General features: G+C 60.3%; 2 protein-coding genes across 2 annotated transcripts in view; both read left to right on the forward strand.

The window, feature by feature from the left end:
• The window catches only part of LOC132222766 (translation initiation factor IF-2), a 58178-nt gene extending 39802 nt beyond the window's left edge, over positions 1 to 18376 (forward strand). Inside the window, exon 4 of the mRNA XM_059677972.1 lies at positions 15619 to 18376. Within this exon, the coding sequence (XP_059533955.1) occupies positions 15619 to 16299 (681 nt within the window). The 3' untranslated portion in view covers positions 16300 to 18376. The remainder of the gene's footprint in view (positions 1 to 15618) is intronic.
• Positions 1 to 19695, forward strand: part of CEMIP (cell migration inducing hyaluronidase 1) — a 118491-nt gene that overhangs the window by 42477 nt on the left and 56319 nt on the right. Inside the window, exons 2-3 of the mRNA XM_059677963.1 lie at positions 18383 to 18468; positions 18754 to 18882. Coding sequence (XP_059533946.1) covers positions 18771 to 18882 — 112 coding nt within the window. The 5' untranslated portion in view covers positions 18383 to 18468; positions 18754 to 18770. The remainder of the gene's footprint in view (positions 1 to 18382; positions 18469 to 18753; positions 18883 to 19695) is intronic.

A 19695-nucleotide genomic window follows, 5' to 3' on the forward strand; every position in this document is an offset into this window, starting at 1 on the left:
CACCCGCCTGGAGCTGCCCAGCAGGGGCCGTGTCAGCAGCTGCTGGCGGGCAGCGCGGGCACCTGGCCGGCAGGTGCTGGGCCTGGCTGGCAGCCAGGTGCTGGCTCGGGCTCCAGCCCCACAGGCACCAGCGGAAACTTCAAATGCTCTGGCAGCTGGGCCGGCCCCCAGGGCGCAGCCTGCCCTCGGAGGGAAGGGGCCCCGGGCAGGAGGGATGGGGGGCAGGAAGCTGGTCCCCAGAAGCAGGTCTCCCAGCCCTGCCGAACCCGGGCTCACAGTGGGCGTGGGGCCTGCGTCCACCTGCTCACGTGGTCACTCACACCGTCGCTCACGCAGCCAGGAGCACAGCCCCTGTCCCCTGGTGGCCACACACGGCCTGCAGGTCTGGCCCTGCCCCCCCGCCCGGCCGCCCCCTGCTCTCCTGTCACGCTCGCTCTCGGTGCCCTGTGTTTGCACTCGGGACGTAGGTGGTTGGAGCTCTGCGTTTGGCTTTGTGGCTGTTGGGTAAACAGATGCCGGCCATCCCCGTGGAGGAAACACGGCAAGAGGATGGGGACGCGGCTGTTGTGCTGAATGTTGGTTCCCCAGGTCCTGGCTCAGTGCTGGACTGTGGAATGAATGAACGAACGAATGAATGAATGAATGAATGAATGAAATGATGGCTGGATGAATGAGTGAATGAATTGATGGATGAATGAATGAAATGGATGGACAGATAGATGAATGGATGGGTGAATGAATGAATGAACGAATGAATGAAATGATGGATGGATGGATGGATGGATGAATTAGTGAATAGATGGATGAATGAATGAAATGGATGGGCAGATAGACGGATGGAAGGGTGAATGAATGAATGAATGAAATGGATGGATGGATGGATGAAATGAATGGATGGATGGATGCACAGATGGATGGATGGATGGGTGAATGAATGAATGGATGGATGGATGGATGGGTGAATAATGGGGGTGCGGCCTCCTCCGAGGGACCCTCAGGGTGTGGCAGGGTCACACCTTGGGGCTGTCTGTGCTCAGCCTCCTCCCCATTAGCGTGTCCCCCCCAACCCCCAACCCCTGGCTCGGGGACCTCTTTACACTGTGACCACAGCCCACACCTCTCTGCTGACCTCCGACCCCACCACACACTCTCCAATGCACAGCCCAGCCAGGCTCACCCTCCCGCCAGGGGCCCACCCTGCGCCCGGCCACCGGCCCTGAGTCCCGGGCGCCTCCTGCCCACTCACCCCCTTCACACACAGGATGGGTCGCCTGCTCTGCTAGGGACTCAGGAGGCCCCGGGCTGGCCGGCCTCGGCGTCCACGGGCGGTGGGCGGGGGGGAGGGGAGGGCCATGAAGGACACACAGGCTTTCCCTTCATTTGAGTGTCACGTGTGCTGAAGTAGAAAGATCAATAGAGAGAGAGGGAGGGAGGGAGAGAGGGAGGGGGAGGGAAAGGGACGTTTATCAGGAAGCCAGGGGTCAGGGTTCTCAGGGAAATCCTCAAAGGTGAGGCAGGATGGAAATAGTCAGAAGTGGGGAGGGCCCCAGGCTGGGGGGCGGGGCGGGCAGAGATGTCGGGGTGTCCCCAGGGAGAGCAGTCCCCCGAAGGGACCGTCCGTCCCTGAGGCTCGCAGGGCAGCGGGGCCACAGGGGTGACCCCGAGTCCCCAGTGTGGACCCCTGAAGAGACTCTCACTTGCTGATGGTGTGAAGGGGCCAGTAATTCGCTTGGCCTCAGGGATGAGGGGAGGGTCAGCCAGGCCGTGTCTTTTATTTTATTTTATTTTATTTTATTTTATTTTATTTTATTTTATTTATTACTAGAGGTCTGGTGCATGAAATTCGTGCAGGGGGGAGGGGGTGTCCCTCAGCCCAGCCTGTACCCTCTCCAATCTGGGACCCTTTGGGGGATGCCCGACTGCTGGTTTAGTCTTGATACCTGTGGGATCGGGCCTAAACCGGCAATCGGACATCCCTCTCGCAATCTGGGACCACTGGCCCCTAACCACTCATCTGCCTGCCTGCCTGCTTGCCCCCAACTGCCCTCCCCGGCCAGTCTCCGGGTATAATTAGCATATTACCCTTTTATTGGTATAGATTTTTTCTTTTTATTGATTTCAGAGAGGAAGGGAGCGGGAGAGAGAGAATCACCGGTCGCTGCCTCCTGCCCGCCCCACACCGGGGATCAGGACTCGAACCCGATTCACAGGTTGGTGCTCCATCACCGAGCCACCCGGCCGGGCCCAGCTTGTCTCTGTTCCCACGTGAACCGAGCCATAAACACACGAGTGCAGCCCCTCCCAGGTGCTCGGATAGCCGAGTGCCGTCTCCCCGAGTCCCTCCCCACGTGACCCCTGCCCCCCCACCCCCTGCCCTGGGACCCGGAGTGGGTCGGGGGCTTGGAGCTCTCTGTCCCGAGAGAGTCCTGGCCGCCCGACGGGACAGCAACCACCCGGGAGCATCCCGAGAACAGGGTGGGTAGGCGCCCCCCGGAAAACCGGGCTGCGTCCGAAAGCTCAGTGGCCCTTTAAGGCCTTAGGAGACAGGGGCCCGGTCCCTCCGCCCTGGGCTGAGAACTAAGACATTTTTTTGGTTGCAAGTAATAGACACCAAACGGGACTAAATTTAGCAAAATGGAAAAAGAAAGAAAAAAAAAAGCTGGATTTATTCAAAGGGCCTGGGGAGCTGGACAGACAGCCGGGCCAGAGGCGGGGGTGGAGCCGGGAGGCGAGAACCAGCCTGGCTTTGATCGTGTGGAACCGCTGGGCCAGGACTCGGGGGTCCCAAGGAACAGGCAGGGCTCGGGGACACCCCCCACCCAGGGAAAGGGCAGGTCACAGGGGGAAGTTCGGGGGCCTCAGAACCGGGGTTTCAGGAGCCCCAGGAAGGGTACCAGGCCAGTTCAAAGGGCGTGGGTCTCACGGTGAGAGGGGCGGTCCCCTGAGGTCGGCATCGCCACCCGCACACAGGCCACCGGCCCAGCTTAAGCGCCGCCTCCCCATCTCTGCGCCCCCAGCGCCGGCTCCCAGACTCGGGCCAGGGGCAGCCGTGTGCACACGTGTGCCGGTTGCATCCTACGAAAGTGCGTCTTTGTCGATGCACATGGTTGACGATACACGGTTTCACGTCCTTCAAACCGACACAAGACCCCTGTGCATCGAACTGAATTGGGACCAATTTTTTTTAAATATATGTTTTTATTGATTTCAGAGGAAGAGAGAGAGAGAGAGAAATATCAATGATGCCCTGACCGGTGTGGCTCAGTGGATAGAGCGTCGGCCTGCGGACTGAAGGGTCCCAGGTTCGATTCCGGTCAGGGGCATGTACCTGGGTTGCGGGCACATCCCCAGTGGGGGGCGCGCAGGAGGCAGCTGATCGATGTTTCTCTCTCATCGATGTTTCTAACTCTCTATCCCTCTGCCTTCCTCTCTGTAAAAAGTCAATAAAATATGGGGGTGGAGGGTGGGGGTAAGAGACCAACCGAAGGACTTGTATGCATGCATATCAGCATAACCAATGGACATAAGACACTGGGGGGTAGGGGAGGCCAGGGGATTGTCAAGGGCGGGGGGAAAAAAAGGAGACATATGTAATACTCTTTGTAATACCTTAAGCAATTATATATATATATATATATATATATATATATATATATATATATATATATATTTTAAAAAAACAAAAAAACAAATATCAATGATGAGAGAGAATCACAGACCAGCTGCCTCTTGCACGCCCCCCACTGGAGATCAAGCCTGAAACCTGGGCTGGTGCCCTGACTGGGAATCGAACCCTGACCTCCTGGTTCATAGGTCAGGGCTTAACCACTGAGCCACACCGACTGGCAAATTGGGACCAGCGTTGAGTCTTCGCTGGGTGACCCCAAGCCAGTCCCGGGCTCCCTGGGTGCGAAGGCCCTCCCTGGTCCGAGGTGCCAGAACTCTGGCCTCCAGGCCTGGCACGCACAGCCCGTTGACAGTCAGGCAGGAGAGAGTGGGAGGGAGAGCTCAGGGCACAGGGCCGACCTCTCTAACCGGGGACCCTCGGGGGACGTCCGACTGCCGGCTTAGGCCCGATCCCTGCAGGCAGCGTCCGCCGTGCCCCGCCCCGCGCTGACCCTGCCACCCCCTCGCGGCCAGCCCTGTCCCTGTTTACGGTGCAAAGCCGGGAATAACTTTTTCCAGCAGAAGCCTCTGGAAGGTGTGAGCAGCACGGGCAGCTTGGGCTGCACCGGGGCCGGCATCCCAGGCCACGGCTCAGCTCAGGGAGGAGGCCGGAGCCCGTGGGTGGACGGGCGGCCCTGCGCTGGCCGGGACCCAGGACATCAGGCCGAGGCCCCGGGGGACGCGCCCCTGGGTCCCATCTGCAGCGGCGTCTGCCGGGCGGGAGACCCGGGCCGACCTGTGTGCCCGGTGCCCTGGCTCCCGGGGCAGGATTCTCTGGGAAGCGAACATTCCTCATTTCTCGCTATTCTCAGCGACTCTGAGTCAGGGTGTGTTCTGCCCCTTCGGTGAGCCGGGCTAGTAACGGGAGGAAGCTTCTACGGGGCGCTTACTGCATACGTGGATCCGTCCCTACCACCGCGGACACGCTCTCCCCAGACCTCCACCAGCTGCAGACACACCCCGCCCCGCCCTCCGTGCTGGGGAGGGACGGTCACTGGAAAGGGGGGAGGGCCACCCGGCGACGCCATCAAACCTGACGAAGCCGCGCCTGGGTTAAAAGGACCCGACCGAGCCCTGGCCGGTGTGGCTCAGTGGGTAGAGCGTCGGCCTGCGGATGGAAGGGTCCCGGGTTTGATTCCGGTCAAGGGCACGGACTGTGGTGGCGGGCTGGCCGCTGGGCTGTGGGCCTGTTGGCGTTTCCCTGGGAAACTCTTCCAACGTGGCCGTGTGTTTGCAAATGTGCACCGTGCAATGTTGGGGGCGTGGGGGCAGCCATTCTATACAGCCCTGGGGTGCCCAGGGGTGAGGCAGGGGTCCCCCAGCTCAGGGACCCTGCCCTGAGTCCGTGCCGAAGTGCGTTGGGGGTAGGTGTTTGGGGGGCATGGGGGGTGGGCCAGAGGCCTCCCTGGACTCGAACCCGGGCCTCCTGGTCTACAGCCACTACCCCCCCCCCGCCCCCCAGTGTATTGGAGCCCAGAGCTGTTTCTCCCCAAAGGTCACGGCTTTCACCCCCACCCAGGCTGCGCGGCGCACCTGCCCGTAGGAATCCAGGTGATGGGTCCCAGCCGGAGCCGGGCGCCCAGGGCGGTAACCCAGGCCTCCGAGGGCCCCGTCTGCCAGCCCGGCTGCCCGGCCGCGCTTCCTGGAGGCGCGTTTGAAGTGGTGGGAAGCCAGCGCGGTTTCTGCAAATGAATAACCGAGAGGGATGGCCCCTCGGATCAAAGCAAGGCCGTGGCCCAGGCTTGAACCTGGCTGGGGTGGGCCTCCGCCTCCACGCTGCCCAGCCGGGCAGAGGAGCGGGGAGAGGCTGTCCGCTGAGCAAACATCCCCGTCTCTGCCCTTCTTGGGTTTGTGAGCACCTGGGATCGGGAGTGGGGGAGCCGGGAGGAGCAGGGAGGAGCAGGGGGAGCAGGGAGGGAGGAGCTGGGGGAGCAGGGAGGAGCAGGGAGGAGCCGGGGGAGCAGGGAGGAGCAGGGGGAGCAGGGGGAGCTGGGAGGAACCTGGAGGAGCTGGGGGAGCAGGGAGGAGCCTGGAGGAGCAGGGGGAGCAGGGAGGAGCCTGGAGGAGCAGAGGGAGCAGGGAGGAGCAGGGAGGAGCCGGGGGAGCAGGGAGGAGCAGGGGGGAGCTGGAGGAGCAGGGGAAGCAGGGAGGAGCAGGGGGAGCAGGGGGAGCTGGGAGGAACCTGGAGGAGCTGGGGGAACAGGGAGGAGCCTGGAGGAGCAGGGGGAGCAGGGAGGAGCAGAGGGAGCAGGGGGAGCAGGGAGGAACCTGGAGGAGCTGGGGGAGCAGGGAGGAGCAGGGAGGAGCTGGGGGAGCAGGGAGGAGCAGGGAGGAGCCTGGAGGAGCTGGGGGAGCAGGGAGGAGCCTGGAGGAGCTGGGGGAGCAGGGAGGAGCAGGGAGGAGCAGGGGGAGCAGAGAGGAGCCTGGAGGAGCTGGGAGGAGCAGGGGGAGCAGAGAGGAGCCTGGAGGAGCAGGGAGGAGCAGGGGGAGCAGAGAGGAGCCTGGAGGAGCTGGGAGGAGCAGGGGGAGCAGGAAGGAGCCTGGAGGAGCTGGGGGAGCAGGGAGGAGCAGGGAGGAGCCTGGAGGAGCTGGGGGAGCAGGGAGGAGCAGAGAGGAGCAGGGAGGAGCAGGGGGAGCAGAGAGGAGCCTGGAGGAGCAGGGGGACCAGGGAGGAGCAGGGGGAGCTGGGAGGAGCAGGGGGACCAGGGAGGAGCAGGGGGAGCTGGGGGAGCCGGGAGGAGCCAGGGGTAGAGGGAGGAAGGCGGCGCCGTCTGAACTGCTGCCAGCCGGCCTCCTGACATTCCAGTCGGCTCCCCACCACACCAGGTGCTGGCAGGGTTTGGGGCCCCCTGGTTCATGTCTGAGCCACGAGGGGACGCAGAGATGGGTAGGAACGCACACAGGCCAGCGGGGCACAGCGAGGTCAGAGGTGACTCGCAGGGGACCCCTCGGCAGGGAAGCTCGCAAACTTCAGTGCGCAGAGTCCCTGAGGTTTGCGGGCCGCGGCCTCCCTCCCTTCTTCGGGCCCCGGGACCACACGCCCGCCCGGCAGCACCAGCCGTGGCCACGGTCCCTCCCCTCGCGGAGCTTATGGACAAGGAGCGAACTCACACGTGGATGTAGGACGGGAAACGGCAGGGAGTGAAGAAAGCCACCACCGGGAGAGAGGACATTCCCGGGGGGTGGGGGGGGTCAGGGGGAGGGGTGTCAGGGCTTTTACTGAGCCTGAGCCTGGGCAGGGGGGCGGGAGGGACGGACCGGGGCCATTCCAGGCAGCGGGAGCAGCATGTGCAAAGGCCCTGGGGCACACAGGAGGGTGGCATCCTCCAGGAAGCGGCAGAGAGGCCCACAGGAGTAGAGACTGTCCTGAGATGAGGCGGAGAGGGAGCCGGGCCAGGTGAGGAGTTCCAACTTCCTTCTCCGTGCCATGGGAGGTTTTTAAAAAAAATTTTTTTTTAAATATATTTTTATTGATGTCAGAGAGGAAGGGAGAGAGAGATAGAAACATCCATGATGAGACAGAACCATGGATCACTGCCTCCTGCACGCCCCCTACTGGGGATCGAGCCCACAACCCGGGCCTGTGCCCCGACTGGGAATGGAACCCGGGACCCTTCAGTCCTCAGGCCGGTGCTCTATCCACTGAGCAACACCGGCCAGGGCAATGGGAGGGTTTTTAAGCAAAAATGAACCATGCCCTGGCTGGCTTGGCTCAGTGGATAAGGCGTCAGCCAATGGACTGAAGGGTCCCGGGTTTGATTCCGGTCAGGGCATGGGCCCAGGTTGCAGGCACATCCCCAGTGGGGGGCGTGCAGGAGGCAGCTGATCCCTGATCCTCTCTCATCATCGATGTTTCTCTCTGTCCCTCTCCCTTCCTCTCTGACATCAATAAAAATATTCAAACAAAAAACACCCGCCCACATCCCTGTCCCCATCCGCCTGGCCGCACGCAGGCCCCCCTCTGCGCACCCCCCCCCCCCGTCTTGAAGGCTGTTCCTCCCTTTGGCAAAACTCCAGGCGTGTCTGGCACCTGGAGCCCCTGGGCTCTGGGAGCAAGGGCGCGTCGCCCGGGGCTCAGGCCTTTGCCCTGGGCACCCCCCCGCCCCCCCGGCCGAGGACGCCTAGAGTCTAGTTCACAGCCCCCGGCCCCGCCTGGGCCCATCCCGAGTCTAAACGCGGCTCTCCACCTGGCCTCCGAGGGCGGGGCCTGCACCCGAACCACCCAGGTCAGGGGTGTGTGCAGAGGGGGCTCCTGGGTCCCGGCCCAGACCAGCCGCAGGGTCAGGGCCCCCGGGCGGGGCGGGGTCTGCACGCATATCCTGCTCAGCAGAGAGACCTTTGTCTGCCTGCATCTCTCTGTCTCTCTCTATATCTCTGCCTCTATCTCTGTCTCTATCTCTCTCTATATCTCTGTCTCTCTTTGTGTCTCTCTGTGTCTCTCTGTCTCTATCTCTATCTCTGTCTCTCTCTCTGCCTCTCTGTCTCTATCTCTCTCTATATCTCTGTCTCTCTTTGTGTCTCTCTGTCTCTCTGTGTCTCTCTGTCTCTATTTCTATCTCTGTCTCTCTCTCTGCCTCTATCTCTGTCTCTGTCTCTCTCTGTCTTTCTGTAGCTCTCTTGATCTTTGCCTCTATCTCTGTCCCTATATCTCTGTCTCTCTTTGTGTCTCTCTGTCTCTCTATGTCTCTCTATCTCTATCTCTGTCTCTCTCTCTGCCTCTATCTCTGTCTCTCTGCCTCTCTGTCTGGTGTGTGTCTCTCCGCTAGACCTTCCCAGCTCAGGCTGTCAGCCCCCTGCCTCCAGGCGTCTGGGGCGACCCGCTCTGGAGCCCCTCCCCCCCCGCCCCCCGTACATCTGAACGTGAGTGCTTCAGAGCTGCAGCCTCACCCAGAAACAGTCGGAACACACAGAACAGAACCACTCAGAACATCCCGGAACCACTCACCTTGGCCAGGGCCCGGGTTCCGGGAGCAGCGTGTACCGAGCGGCCCACTCCGCGAGCACCAGCCTCTGGCACCCACCCCCTCCTCCCCCTCCTCCTCCTCTGGGCGCCGGGACTCCGCCGCCCCCACTGACCAGACCCCGAGCCCGGGCCCCTTCCGCAGGCCAGGCCTCCCCTGTAACACGCCCGTCACAGCCCCCGGTCCGAGGGCCTCCCCCGCCCCTCACTCCCCCGCCCCTCACTCCCCGGCCGGTCTCAGCTGCCCTCACCCCTCAGTTCCAGCCCCACCGCTGTCCACTCCGAGGGCGCAGCCTGCTGGGCGTACATCCTTGTTTTTATATATAAACCAGAGGCCTGGTGCACGAAATTCGTGCACTGGGGGGGGGGGCCCTCAGCCCAGATTGCAAAAGGGCACAGGCCAGGCCTAGAGACCCCCCTGGTGCACGATTAGAGCCAGGGACGGACTTGGGAGGCTGGCCAGCCGGGGAGTGACCGGGAGGGCTGGCCCATCTCACTCAGCCCCGGTCGGCCAGACCCCAGCAGCAAGCTCAACTACCGGTTGGAGCGTCTGCCCCCTGGTGGTCAGTGCACGTCATAGCGAGCGGTTGAGCGGCCTTAGCATATCATTAGCATATTACGCTTTGATTGGTTGAACGGCCGACCGGACGACTGGACACTTAGCATATTGGGCTTTTATTATATAGGATATTTTTATTGATTCCAAAAAGGAAGGGAGAGGGAGAGAGAGACAGACATATCCATGATGAGAGGGAATCATGGACTGGCTGCCTCCTGCACACCCCCCGCTGGGGATCGAGCCCACAACCTGGGCATGTGCCCCTGACCGGGAATCGAACCCAGGACCCTTCAGTCTGCAGGCCGACGCTCTATCCACTGAGCCACACTGGCCAGGGCTGGGCTCACATTCTTGACCCTCATGTCCTCTGCCTGGGTGCTCACCTGGCACCCCGTCCCACCCCTCCCCGCCTCGCCCTCAGGTCTCTGCTCACCTCACCTTCCCAGAGACCACTTCCCTGAACTCCTGGGCCGTAGCCACTCCTTCCCCTTCATCTGCTGACTGTTCTCCTGGCCCCGCAGACACCCCGCAAGGCCCTGATTGATCCCTGTTCTCTCCCCACGCCCACCCGCCTGAGCTGGGCTGTGAGCTCCCGCCCACCCCCACCCCCTCTCCCCAGCTGTTTGCCTGGGCCTGGAGCCCGCCTGCCCACAGTTCATAAATGTGCCTTCAATTAATCCCACTGGGCAGAGGCGGCAGGCGGCTGTCTCTCCCCCTCTCCCCGCCCACCCCGTCCGCCTGGCTGTCAGCATCTTCATAAATACACGCGACGTGCCCCCTGCCCGGCCCCTCCCGCCTGCCGGGGCCCCCACGCCTTTGGGGTGAAGTCCAAACCCCTCAGCTTTGCCCCCAAGGTGCTTGGGGCGCCGGACCCGCCCATCTCGGCCCCCCACTTGGAAATAAAGCTGTTGGTGGGACTGAGCCATGGGCAGGGACCCCTCCGCGTGGACAGCGGGTGCAAGGCCCATGGGGGGGACCCCGGGGGAGTGACGCAGGCCCCGCCCTGGAGGGAGGGGGCGCCGAGAGGGTGGGGGGCAGGTTTCAGACGTCTTTCTGGAGCCTCAGAGACAAGGGGGCCCACACAGGGCAACTGGAGGCCAGGCCAACGGCTGATGCTGATGCCGGGACTTTCAGGGACAAACAGCCGATGGAGGGTTTCCTCCCGCTGGGAAGGTGCGCGGACGGCCGGTGCGACCGGGGCGGGTCTGGGCTCTGACTCACCCCGGGAGGCCTCCTTGCAGGTGGCTGCTCCCGGTGGTGGGGGTCCCGGGACCCGAGGGCTGGCCCCTCCGTGGGCCCCGGGCGGGCGAGAGGCCAGCAGCCGCCCTGTCCCGGGAGCAGAGCCCAGCGCAGAGGTGCAGTGTCTCCTGCAGGGGGCGCCAGGCTGTGGCGAGGCCGGGTGGGGCCCAGGTCAGCTTGACCTTGGAGCTGGGCGTGCTGTTGTAAAGAAATTACAAATCGTCAGTCATAGACATAGTCAGAGGGATGTCATGTACAGCACGGGGGATAAAGGCAGTAACACTGTGACCAGGATGAGGGAATGTGGTCGGTAACATTGTGACCAGGATGAGGGAATATGGTCGGTAACATTGTGACCAGGATGAGGGAATATGGTCAGTAACATTGTGACCAGGATGAGGGAATGTGGTCGGTAACACTGTGACCAGGATGAGGGAATATGGTCGGTAACATTGTAACCAGGATGAGGGAATATGGTCGGTAACATTGTGACCAGGATGAGGGAATATGGTCAGTAACATTGTGACCAGGATGAGGGAATATGGTCGGTAACACTGTGACCAGGATGAGGGAATATGGTCGGTAACATTGTGACCAGGATGACAGGGAATATGGTCGGTCACATTGTAACCAGGATGAGGGAATATGGTCGGTAACACTGTGACCAGGATGAGGGAATATGGTCAGTAACATTGTGACCAGGATGACAGGGAATACGGTCGGTCACATTGTAACCAGGATGAGGGAATGTGGTCGGTAACATTGTAACCAGGATGACAGGGAATATGGTCGGTCACATTGTAACCAGGATGAGGGAATATGGTCGGTAACACTGTGACCAGGATGAGGGAATATGGTCAGTAACATTGTGACCAGGATGAGGGAATGTGGTCGGTAACACTGTGACCAGGATGAGGGAATGTGGTCGGTAACACTGTGACCAGGATGAGGGAATGTGGTCGGTAACACTGTGACCAGGATGAGGGAATATGGTCAGTAACATTGTGACCAGGATGAGGGAATGTGGTCGGTAACACTGTGACCAGGATGAGGGAATATGGTCAGTAACATTGTGACCAGGATGACAGGGAATACGGTCGGTCACATTGTAACCAGGATGAGGGAATGTGGTCGGTAACATTGTGACCAGGATGACAGGGAATATGGTCGGTCACATTGTAACCAGGATGAGGGAATATGGTCGGTAACACTGTGACCAGGATGAGGGAATATGGTCAGTAACATTGTGACCAGGATGACAGGGAATACGGTCGGTCACATTGTAACCAGGATGAGGGAATGTGGTCGGTAACATTGTGACCAGGATGACAGGGAATATGGTCGGTCACATTGTAACCAGGATGAGGGAATATGGTCGGTAACACTGTGACCAGGATGAGGGAATATGGTCAGTAACATTGTGACCAGGATGAGGGAATGTGGTCGGTAACACTGTGACCAGGATGAGGGAATGTGGTCGGTAACACTGTGACCAGGATGAGGGAATGTGGTCGGTAACACTGTGACCAGGATGAGGGAATATGGTCAGTAACATTGTGACCAGGATGAGGGAATGTGGTCGGTAACACTGTGACCAGGATGAGGGAATATGGTCAGTAACATTGTGACCAGGATGACAGGGAATACGGTCGGTCACATTGTAACCAGGATGAGGGAATGTGGTCGGTAACATTGTGACCAGGATGACAGGGAATATGGTCGGTCACATTGTAACCAGGATGAGGGAATATGGTCGGTAACACTGTGACCAGGATGAGGGAATATGGTCAGTAACATTGTGACCAGGATGACAGGGAATACGGTCGGTCACATTGTAACCAGGATGAGGGAATGTGGTCGGTAACATTGTGACCAGGATGACAGGGAATATGGTCGGTCACATTGTAACCAGGATGAGGGAATATGGTCGGTAACACTGTGACCAGGATGAGGGAATATGGTCAGTAACATTGTGACCAGGATGAGGGAATGTGGTCGGTAACACTGTGACCAGGATGAGGGAATGTGGTCGGTAACACTGTGACCAGGATGAGGGAATGTGGTCGGTAACACTGTGACCAGGATGAGGGAATATGGTCAGTAACATTGTGACCAGGATGAGGGAATGTGGTCGGTAACACTGTGACCAGGATGAGGGAATATGGTCAGTAACATTGTGACCAGGATGACAGGGAATACGGTCGGTCACATTGTAACCAGGATGAGGGAATGTGGTCGGTAACATTGTGACCAGGATGACAGGGAATATGGTCGGTCACATTGTAACCAGGATGAGGGAATATGGTCGGTAACACTGTGACCAGGATGAGGGAATATGGTCAGTAACATTGTGACCAGGATGACAGGGAATACGGTCGGTCACATTGTAACCAGGATGAGGGAATGTGGTCGGTAACATTGTGACCAGGATGACAGGGAATATGGTCGGTCACATTGTAACCAGGATGAGGGAATATGGTCGGTAACACTGTGACCAGGATGAGGGAATATGGTCAGTAACATTGTGACCAGGATGAGGGAATGTGGTCGGTAACACTGTGACCAGGATGAGGGAATGTGGTCGGTAACACTGTGACCAGGATGAGGGAATGTGGTCGGTAACACTGTGACCAGGATGAGGGAATATGGTCAGTAACATTGTGACCAGGATGAGGGAATGTGGTCGGTAACACTGTGACCAGGATGAGGGAATATGGTCGGTAACATTGTAACCAGGATGACAGGGAATATGGTCGGTAACATTGTGACCAGGATGAGGGAATATGGTCGGTAACATTGTGACCAGGATGAGGGAATGTGGTCGGTAACACTGTGACCAGGATGAGGGAATATGGTCGGTAACATTGTGACCAGGATGACAGGGAATACGGTCGGTCACATTGTAACCAGGATGAGGGAATGTGGTCGGTAACATTGTGACCAGGATGACAGGGAATATGGTCGGTCACATTGTAACCAGGATGAGGGAATATGGTCGGTAACACTGTGACCAGGATGAGGGAATATGGTCAGTAACATTGTGACCAGGATGAGGGAATGTGGTCGGTAACACTGTGACCAGGATGAGGGAATGTGGTCGGTAACACTGTGACCAGGATGAGGGAATGTGGTCGGTAACACTGTGACCAGGATGAGGGAATATGGTCAGTAACATTGTGACCAGGATGAGGGAATGTGGTCGGTAACACTGTGACCAGGATGAGGGAATATGGTCGGTAACATTGTAACCAGGATGACAGGGAATATGGTCGGTAACATTGTGACCAGGATGAGGGAATATGGTCGGTAACACTGTGACCAGGATGAGGGAATGTGGTCGGTAACACTGTGACCAGGATGAGGGAATATGGTCGGTAACATTGTGACCAGGATGACAGGGAATATGGTCGGTAACACTGTGACCAGGATGAGGGAATGTGGTCGGTAACACTGTGACCAGGATGAGGGAATGTGGTCGGTAACATTGTGACCGGGATGAGGGAATATGGTCGGTAACACTGTGACCAGGATGAGGGAATGTGGTCGGTAACACTGTGACCAGGATGGGGGAATATGGTCGGTAACATTGTGACCAGGATGAGGGAATGTGGTCGGTAACATTGTGACCGGGATGAGGGAATGTGGTCGGTAACATTGTGACCGGGATGAGGGAATATGGTCGGTAACACTGTGACCAGGATGGGGGAATATGGTCGGTAACATTGTAACCAGGATGAGGGAATGTGGTCGGTAACATTGTGACCAGGATGAGGGAATGTGGTCGGTAACATTGTGACCGGGATGAGGGAATGTGGTCGGTAACACTGTGACCAGGATGAGGGAATGTGGTCGGTAACATTGTGACCAGGATGGGGGAATATGGTCGGTAACATTGTGACCAGGATGAGGGAATGTGGTCGGTAACATTGTGACCGGGATGAGGGAATGTGGTCGGTAACATTGTGACCGGGATGAGGGAATATGGTCGGTAACACTGTGACCAGGATGACAGGGAATATGGTCGGTAACATTGTAACCAGGATGAGGGAATGTGGTCGGTAACACTGTGACCAGGATGAGGGAATGTGGTCGGTAACACTGTGACCAGGATGAGGGAATGTGGTCGGTAACACTGTGACCAGGATGAGGGAATGTGGTCGGTAACACTGTGACCAGGATGAGGGAATGTGGTCGGTAACACTGTGACCGGGATGAGGGAATGTGGTCGGTAACACTGTGACCGGGATGAGGGAATGTGGTCGGTAACACTGTGACCAGGATGGGGGAATGTGGTCGGTAACACTGTGACCAGGATGAGGGAATGTGGTCGGTAACACTGTGACCAGGATGAGGGAATGTGGTCGGTAACACTGTTACCAGGATGGGGGAATGTGGTCGGTAACACTGTGACCAGGATGAGGGAATGTGGTCGGTAACACTGTGACCAGGATGAGGGAATGTGGTCGGTAACACTGTGACCAGGATGAGGGAATATGGTCGGTAACATTGTGACCAGGATGAGGGAATGTGGTTGGTAACATTGTAACGGGGATGAGGGAATATGGTCGGTAACATTGTGACCAGGATGAGGGAATGTGGTCGGTAACACTGTGACCAGGATGAGGGAATATGGTCGGTAACATTGTGACCAGGATGAGGGAATGTGGTTGGTAACATTGTAACGGGGATGAGGGAATACGGTCGGTACCATTGTGACCAGGATGAGGGAATATGGTCGGTAACATTGTGACCAGGATGAGGGAATATGGTCGGTAACATTGTGACCAGGATGACAGGGAATATGGTCGGTAACATTGTGACCAGGATGAGGGAATATGGTCGGTAACATTGTGACCAGGATGAGGGAATACGGTCGGTAACATTGTAACCAGGATGAGGGAATATGGTCGGTAACATTGTGACCAGGATGACGGGGAATATGGTCGGTAACATTGTAACGTTGGTGAGTGATTGTGTCGGGCGGGCACCATACTAACCGGGGCAATCACCTCCTAAGCCACGTAAATGTCTATCATTATTATTGTTCACCTGAAGGTAACATAAATACTGTCTGTCCACTGTTACTGAAAAGGAAGTTTAAAAAATAATCTAAAAAAATAAAAGATTAAGAAAAAAGGACGCAGGGGCCCCTCTGGTGGCGAGACTAACCCTGCTCCTCTCTCTCCCTGTGCAGGTGCCGAGCCGTGGACCCAGGGCAGGTGTGGCCAGCCACCTGCCGGGGGAGGACAGACCCGGTGCCGGCCTTAATGGAGCCAGGAGAGGCCGAGACGCGATGGCAGCCGGCGTCCCTGGTCCCTATTTGCTCTGCATCTCCTCGGCTCAGGACCCTGGCAAACTCAGGGACCGAGCCAACGCTGGAGGGGGTCCTGGCTTCCAGATAACATCGGCCGGCCGCCCAGCGGAGCCCAGGGTGCTGGTCCCCGGACGGAATGAGCCAGCTCGGTGCCCCCGGGACAGGCGAGCACAGGGGGCCTCCGGCCTGGGCCACCGCGTCCCATGGAGACTTCTCTCTCGCTCCGCGAGCCGACGGCGCCCCATCCCCGGCCCCCCACGGCCTGGGTTCGTCTCCCAGGGGCGTCCTGGCCGCCGAGAAGCCGAACCCCAGCTCCAGGGCCAGGGAGCTCTCAGGGGCGACGGAGAAAGCCGCCCCGCCTCGTGTCCAAGTGAAATTTGGGAATCACGTCGACAGACTGTGCCCGGGGCGGCTGCGAGCGCTCGGGCGCCGGAAGCTACACGGGAGCACGTGGGCCTCCCAGCGGCGTGGGGTTCCCGTCTCGGGAAGCCGCCTGAGCACCGTCCCTCCGCGGGGAACTGTCTACGTCCCCCCCGAGAACGGGAGCTTGTTGACCTTTGAACTGAGCTGCGAGCGGATGAGACGGGATCAGCTCCGAGCCTGTGGCCGCCTCCCTGTCCGTCCCAGGACGTGCAGGCCCAGGGGACACCCTGGCTGCCAGGGGGGACGGGCCGGAGGGTCCGCGTCGACGGCCCCAGCCCTGCCGCCTCCAGCCGCGCGGCCCTCGCTGTCCTTCACCGGCGAAGGGCCCGCTCTCAGGGTCACAGGCCGGGCCCCCTCCAACGAGCCCCTGGCGATGGCGGGCTTGTCCGCAGTGGACGGCCAGCTGCCTTCGGTCCCTCTAAGCCAGCGGTTCTCAACCTGTGGGTCGCGACCCCTTTGACGGTCGCACGACCCTTTCACTGGGGCCGCCTGAGACCATCCTGCAGATCAGAGATTTCCATGACGATTCATCACAGGAGCCACATGACAGTGATGAAGTAGCCACGAGAATAATGTTATGGTTGGGGGTCCCCACAGCATGAGGAGCTGTCTTAAAGGGCCAGAAGGTTGAGAACCGCTGCAGCGAATGGGATGGCGCCGTGGGAGCGGCTCGGCTCTCCCCGGGGGACCCCCCCCGCGCCCCACCCCGCGCGCTCCTGTCCCCAGCGGCCCCCCCGCTCTGTGGCGGGAGCACAAAAGCAGACACCCTCCTCTGGGCCGTGGGAAAGGCCCGCCCCAGATGCCGCGATGCGTGACCTCGGCCCCGGCTCGGGCACTAGAATGGGCCCTTGTTCTCCGCGGGCCAGGCCTGGCCGGCAGGGTGCCCGCTCCCGGGACACCGTGGGCATTGATCCCGGAGGACCGCCCCTCCCGCCCCGGGCCAGGGCCCCACACACCTGTGCGGAGCCGCGGGCAGCGGGCCAGGGGTGCCCTTCTCCCCCCACCCCCGTCCCCCCCGTGTCCCGGCTCTCTGGGCTCCCACGGAGCCTCACCCCGAGCAGGAGGTCAGGGGTGATCAGATGGGTCCCCGAGACAGACCCGAGCTGCCCCTCCGTGGGGCGGGGTATCTGTTTCTGGGAGCAACCACCGCCAGGCTCTGGGGGGGCCCGGGCGCTCCCGGCCCGTCTGCGCCATCGGCGCGACCCACGGGACCGGGGACAGAGCCGTCTGGCCGGGTGGCATTGTGTCTGAAAGGGCGAGCCGGCGCCTGGCTTTACAAGCTCCTGTCCTGAGGTTATCGGGGCGGATCACCCTCGGGGGGAATGGAAGGGACACCGTAGGAGGCTTTCCTGGAGCGCAAGGCGCGCCCATGGCTCCCAGAGACGGGGACCCCAGCCGGGCTGTCCGTTCTCACCGGGGGGGACCGGGGTCTCGCTCTTTGCTTTGCCGTCTTCGGCGCCCGGCCTCCCCCCCCACGTGGCCCAAGGCGGCTGCTGGGGACCCGGCCATCGCGTCGGCGTCCCCGTCCGTCCGCGGGAAGGAGGCGAGGAGGGCTTCCCGGCTTCCCGCCTTCCCTCTCGGACATTTCCTGAACTTCACACGCCGGACGCAGGGGGCTGTGTTGGCCAGAACTGAACGCCAAGGCCGCCGCTGATGTGACAGCGGCCGGGGGACGCGGCCTTTCTCCTGGGTGGCCGTGCGCCCAGATAACAGATCAGGGGTGTTTTTTTCACTAAAAAGGGGGGGAAATGGCTACTGGGGGCTCAGGTCTCTCTGCCCCCCCCCCCGCCTCCTGGGTGGGTCGTAGGCGGGTTTATGGCACAGGCGTCGCATTTAGGATTTCAGCATTACGATCAAGACTTGTCTTATTTATTTACGTATTTGTCTGTGTGTTGGTTCATCTTCACCCGAGGATATTTTCCCACTGATTTTTAGAGAGAGAGGAAGAGAGAGAGGGAAAGACAGAGAGAAACATCGATGGGAGAGAGACACATCGATGGGTGGCCTCCTGCACGCGCCCCGACCCGGGCCCGGGGCCAGGGAGGAGCCTGCCACCGAGGTCCATGCCCTTGACCGGCATCGAACCCGGGACCCTGTGGTCCGCAGGCCGATGCTCCACCCACTGAGCCACACCGGCCGAGACTTGTTTTAGCCGCACAGACGGGTGAAGGCGGAGTCCAGGTTAGAAACCTGACGGACGGTGCCCATCCTCCCTTTTCAGATCAGGACGCTGCGGCCCAGAGAGGTTCAGCAAGTCCGCCGAGGTCACACAGCATCCAACGCCCGCCCAGCGCCTGTTGCGTGGGAGTATGTCTGTTTTTCTCTGTGTTTTAAGGGGGGAAAAAAAATTAAAAATGCCTTGTCAGGGAGGGGAGAGGGAGGGCGAGCATCAGAGCTGACATTCCATCCACCGCAGGGTCTCGGGCGGCGGGGCCGGCGTGCCCCGATCTGCCCGCGGCGCTGAGTCACGGTGGCGGGAGCGTGCCCGCCCTGGCACTGGCCCCGGCTGGCGCGTGTGTCTCCCCCCTCCCCCCCCCCCCCGCCCCCTCGGTGGAGGCCGGTCTGACCTGACTCGACGTGCCTGTGTTTCAGGGAGAAGCTCAGCCAGGATGGGGTTCGCGGGGAGGCGGGACCGCTCCTTCCAGCCGCTGCTGCTGCTGCTGCGGCTGCTGACAGCCAGCTGGCTCCTCCTGGGCCCCCTGCCCGGGGCCGGGGCCGCAGGTGAGCCGGGGCCCAGCAGGTGAAGGGAGCTGCTGGGGTGGGCGGGGGCGCGGGGTGGGCGCCGGGGGGTCCCTGCTCCCCAACTCCATCCCGGGCAAGTCGCACCCTGGGCCTCGGTCTCCCCCGCACAGTGGCCCGGCTACACTCAGGGGTCGCACCCTCCGTGGCTGGGGGAGCCGGAGAGCGACACAGACCCGTGCGGCTGGCCGGGTGGGGGCTGTGGTGGCCCGGGAAGTTCAGGGTCCCCCCCGATGCCCCCTCCCTCGTAAGGGACACCCACTTTTTTTCCTTTATTGATTAAGGTATTACAAATGCGTCCCTACTCCCCCATTGTCCCTGCACCACCCCCTGCCCCCCGTCCTGCCCTCACGCTCACCCCCTGTTGTCTGCGTCCATCGCTTCTGCTTGTCTGCATGCGTACAAGCCCTCTGGGTGACCCCCACTTCTCCGTGTGGCCGGTCGCTGCCCTGGGGGGGGGCAGGGCCCCCATTGTAGGATCCTGGGCATCCTTAAGAGGAGCCAGAGAGGCAGGTTTTTGCGTAAAAAGCTCCGTGCGCGTTCCCTGCTGGCAGCCGGCTCTGAGTTTACAAACCGGGCGGCTGTGAGCCGCGGGGCCACCTCGTGTCAGGGCTCCCGTCCTGGGGTCTGGCGCCTGCTGCACGTGAGAGGCGAGGTGTACAGCTTTAAAAAAAAAAAAAAATCTCAGGATTAGCCTTTTCTTTGCTGCTTTTGAATGAACAGCCAGAAGCAGAAGGTTCGTGAAGTGAGCCAAAATAGGGGAGAAGGGGAGAGGCGGGGAGGGGCTTGCACATT

Source organism: Myotis daubentonii, chromosome 21 (assembly GCF_963259705.1).
Source record: "Myotis daubentonii chromosome 21, mMyoDau2.1, whole genome shotgun sequence".
Classification (NCBI taxonomy): Eukaryota; Metazoa; Chordata; class Mammalia; order Chiroptera; family Vespertilionidae; genus Myotis; species Myotis daubentonii.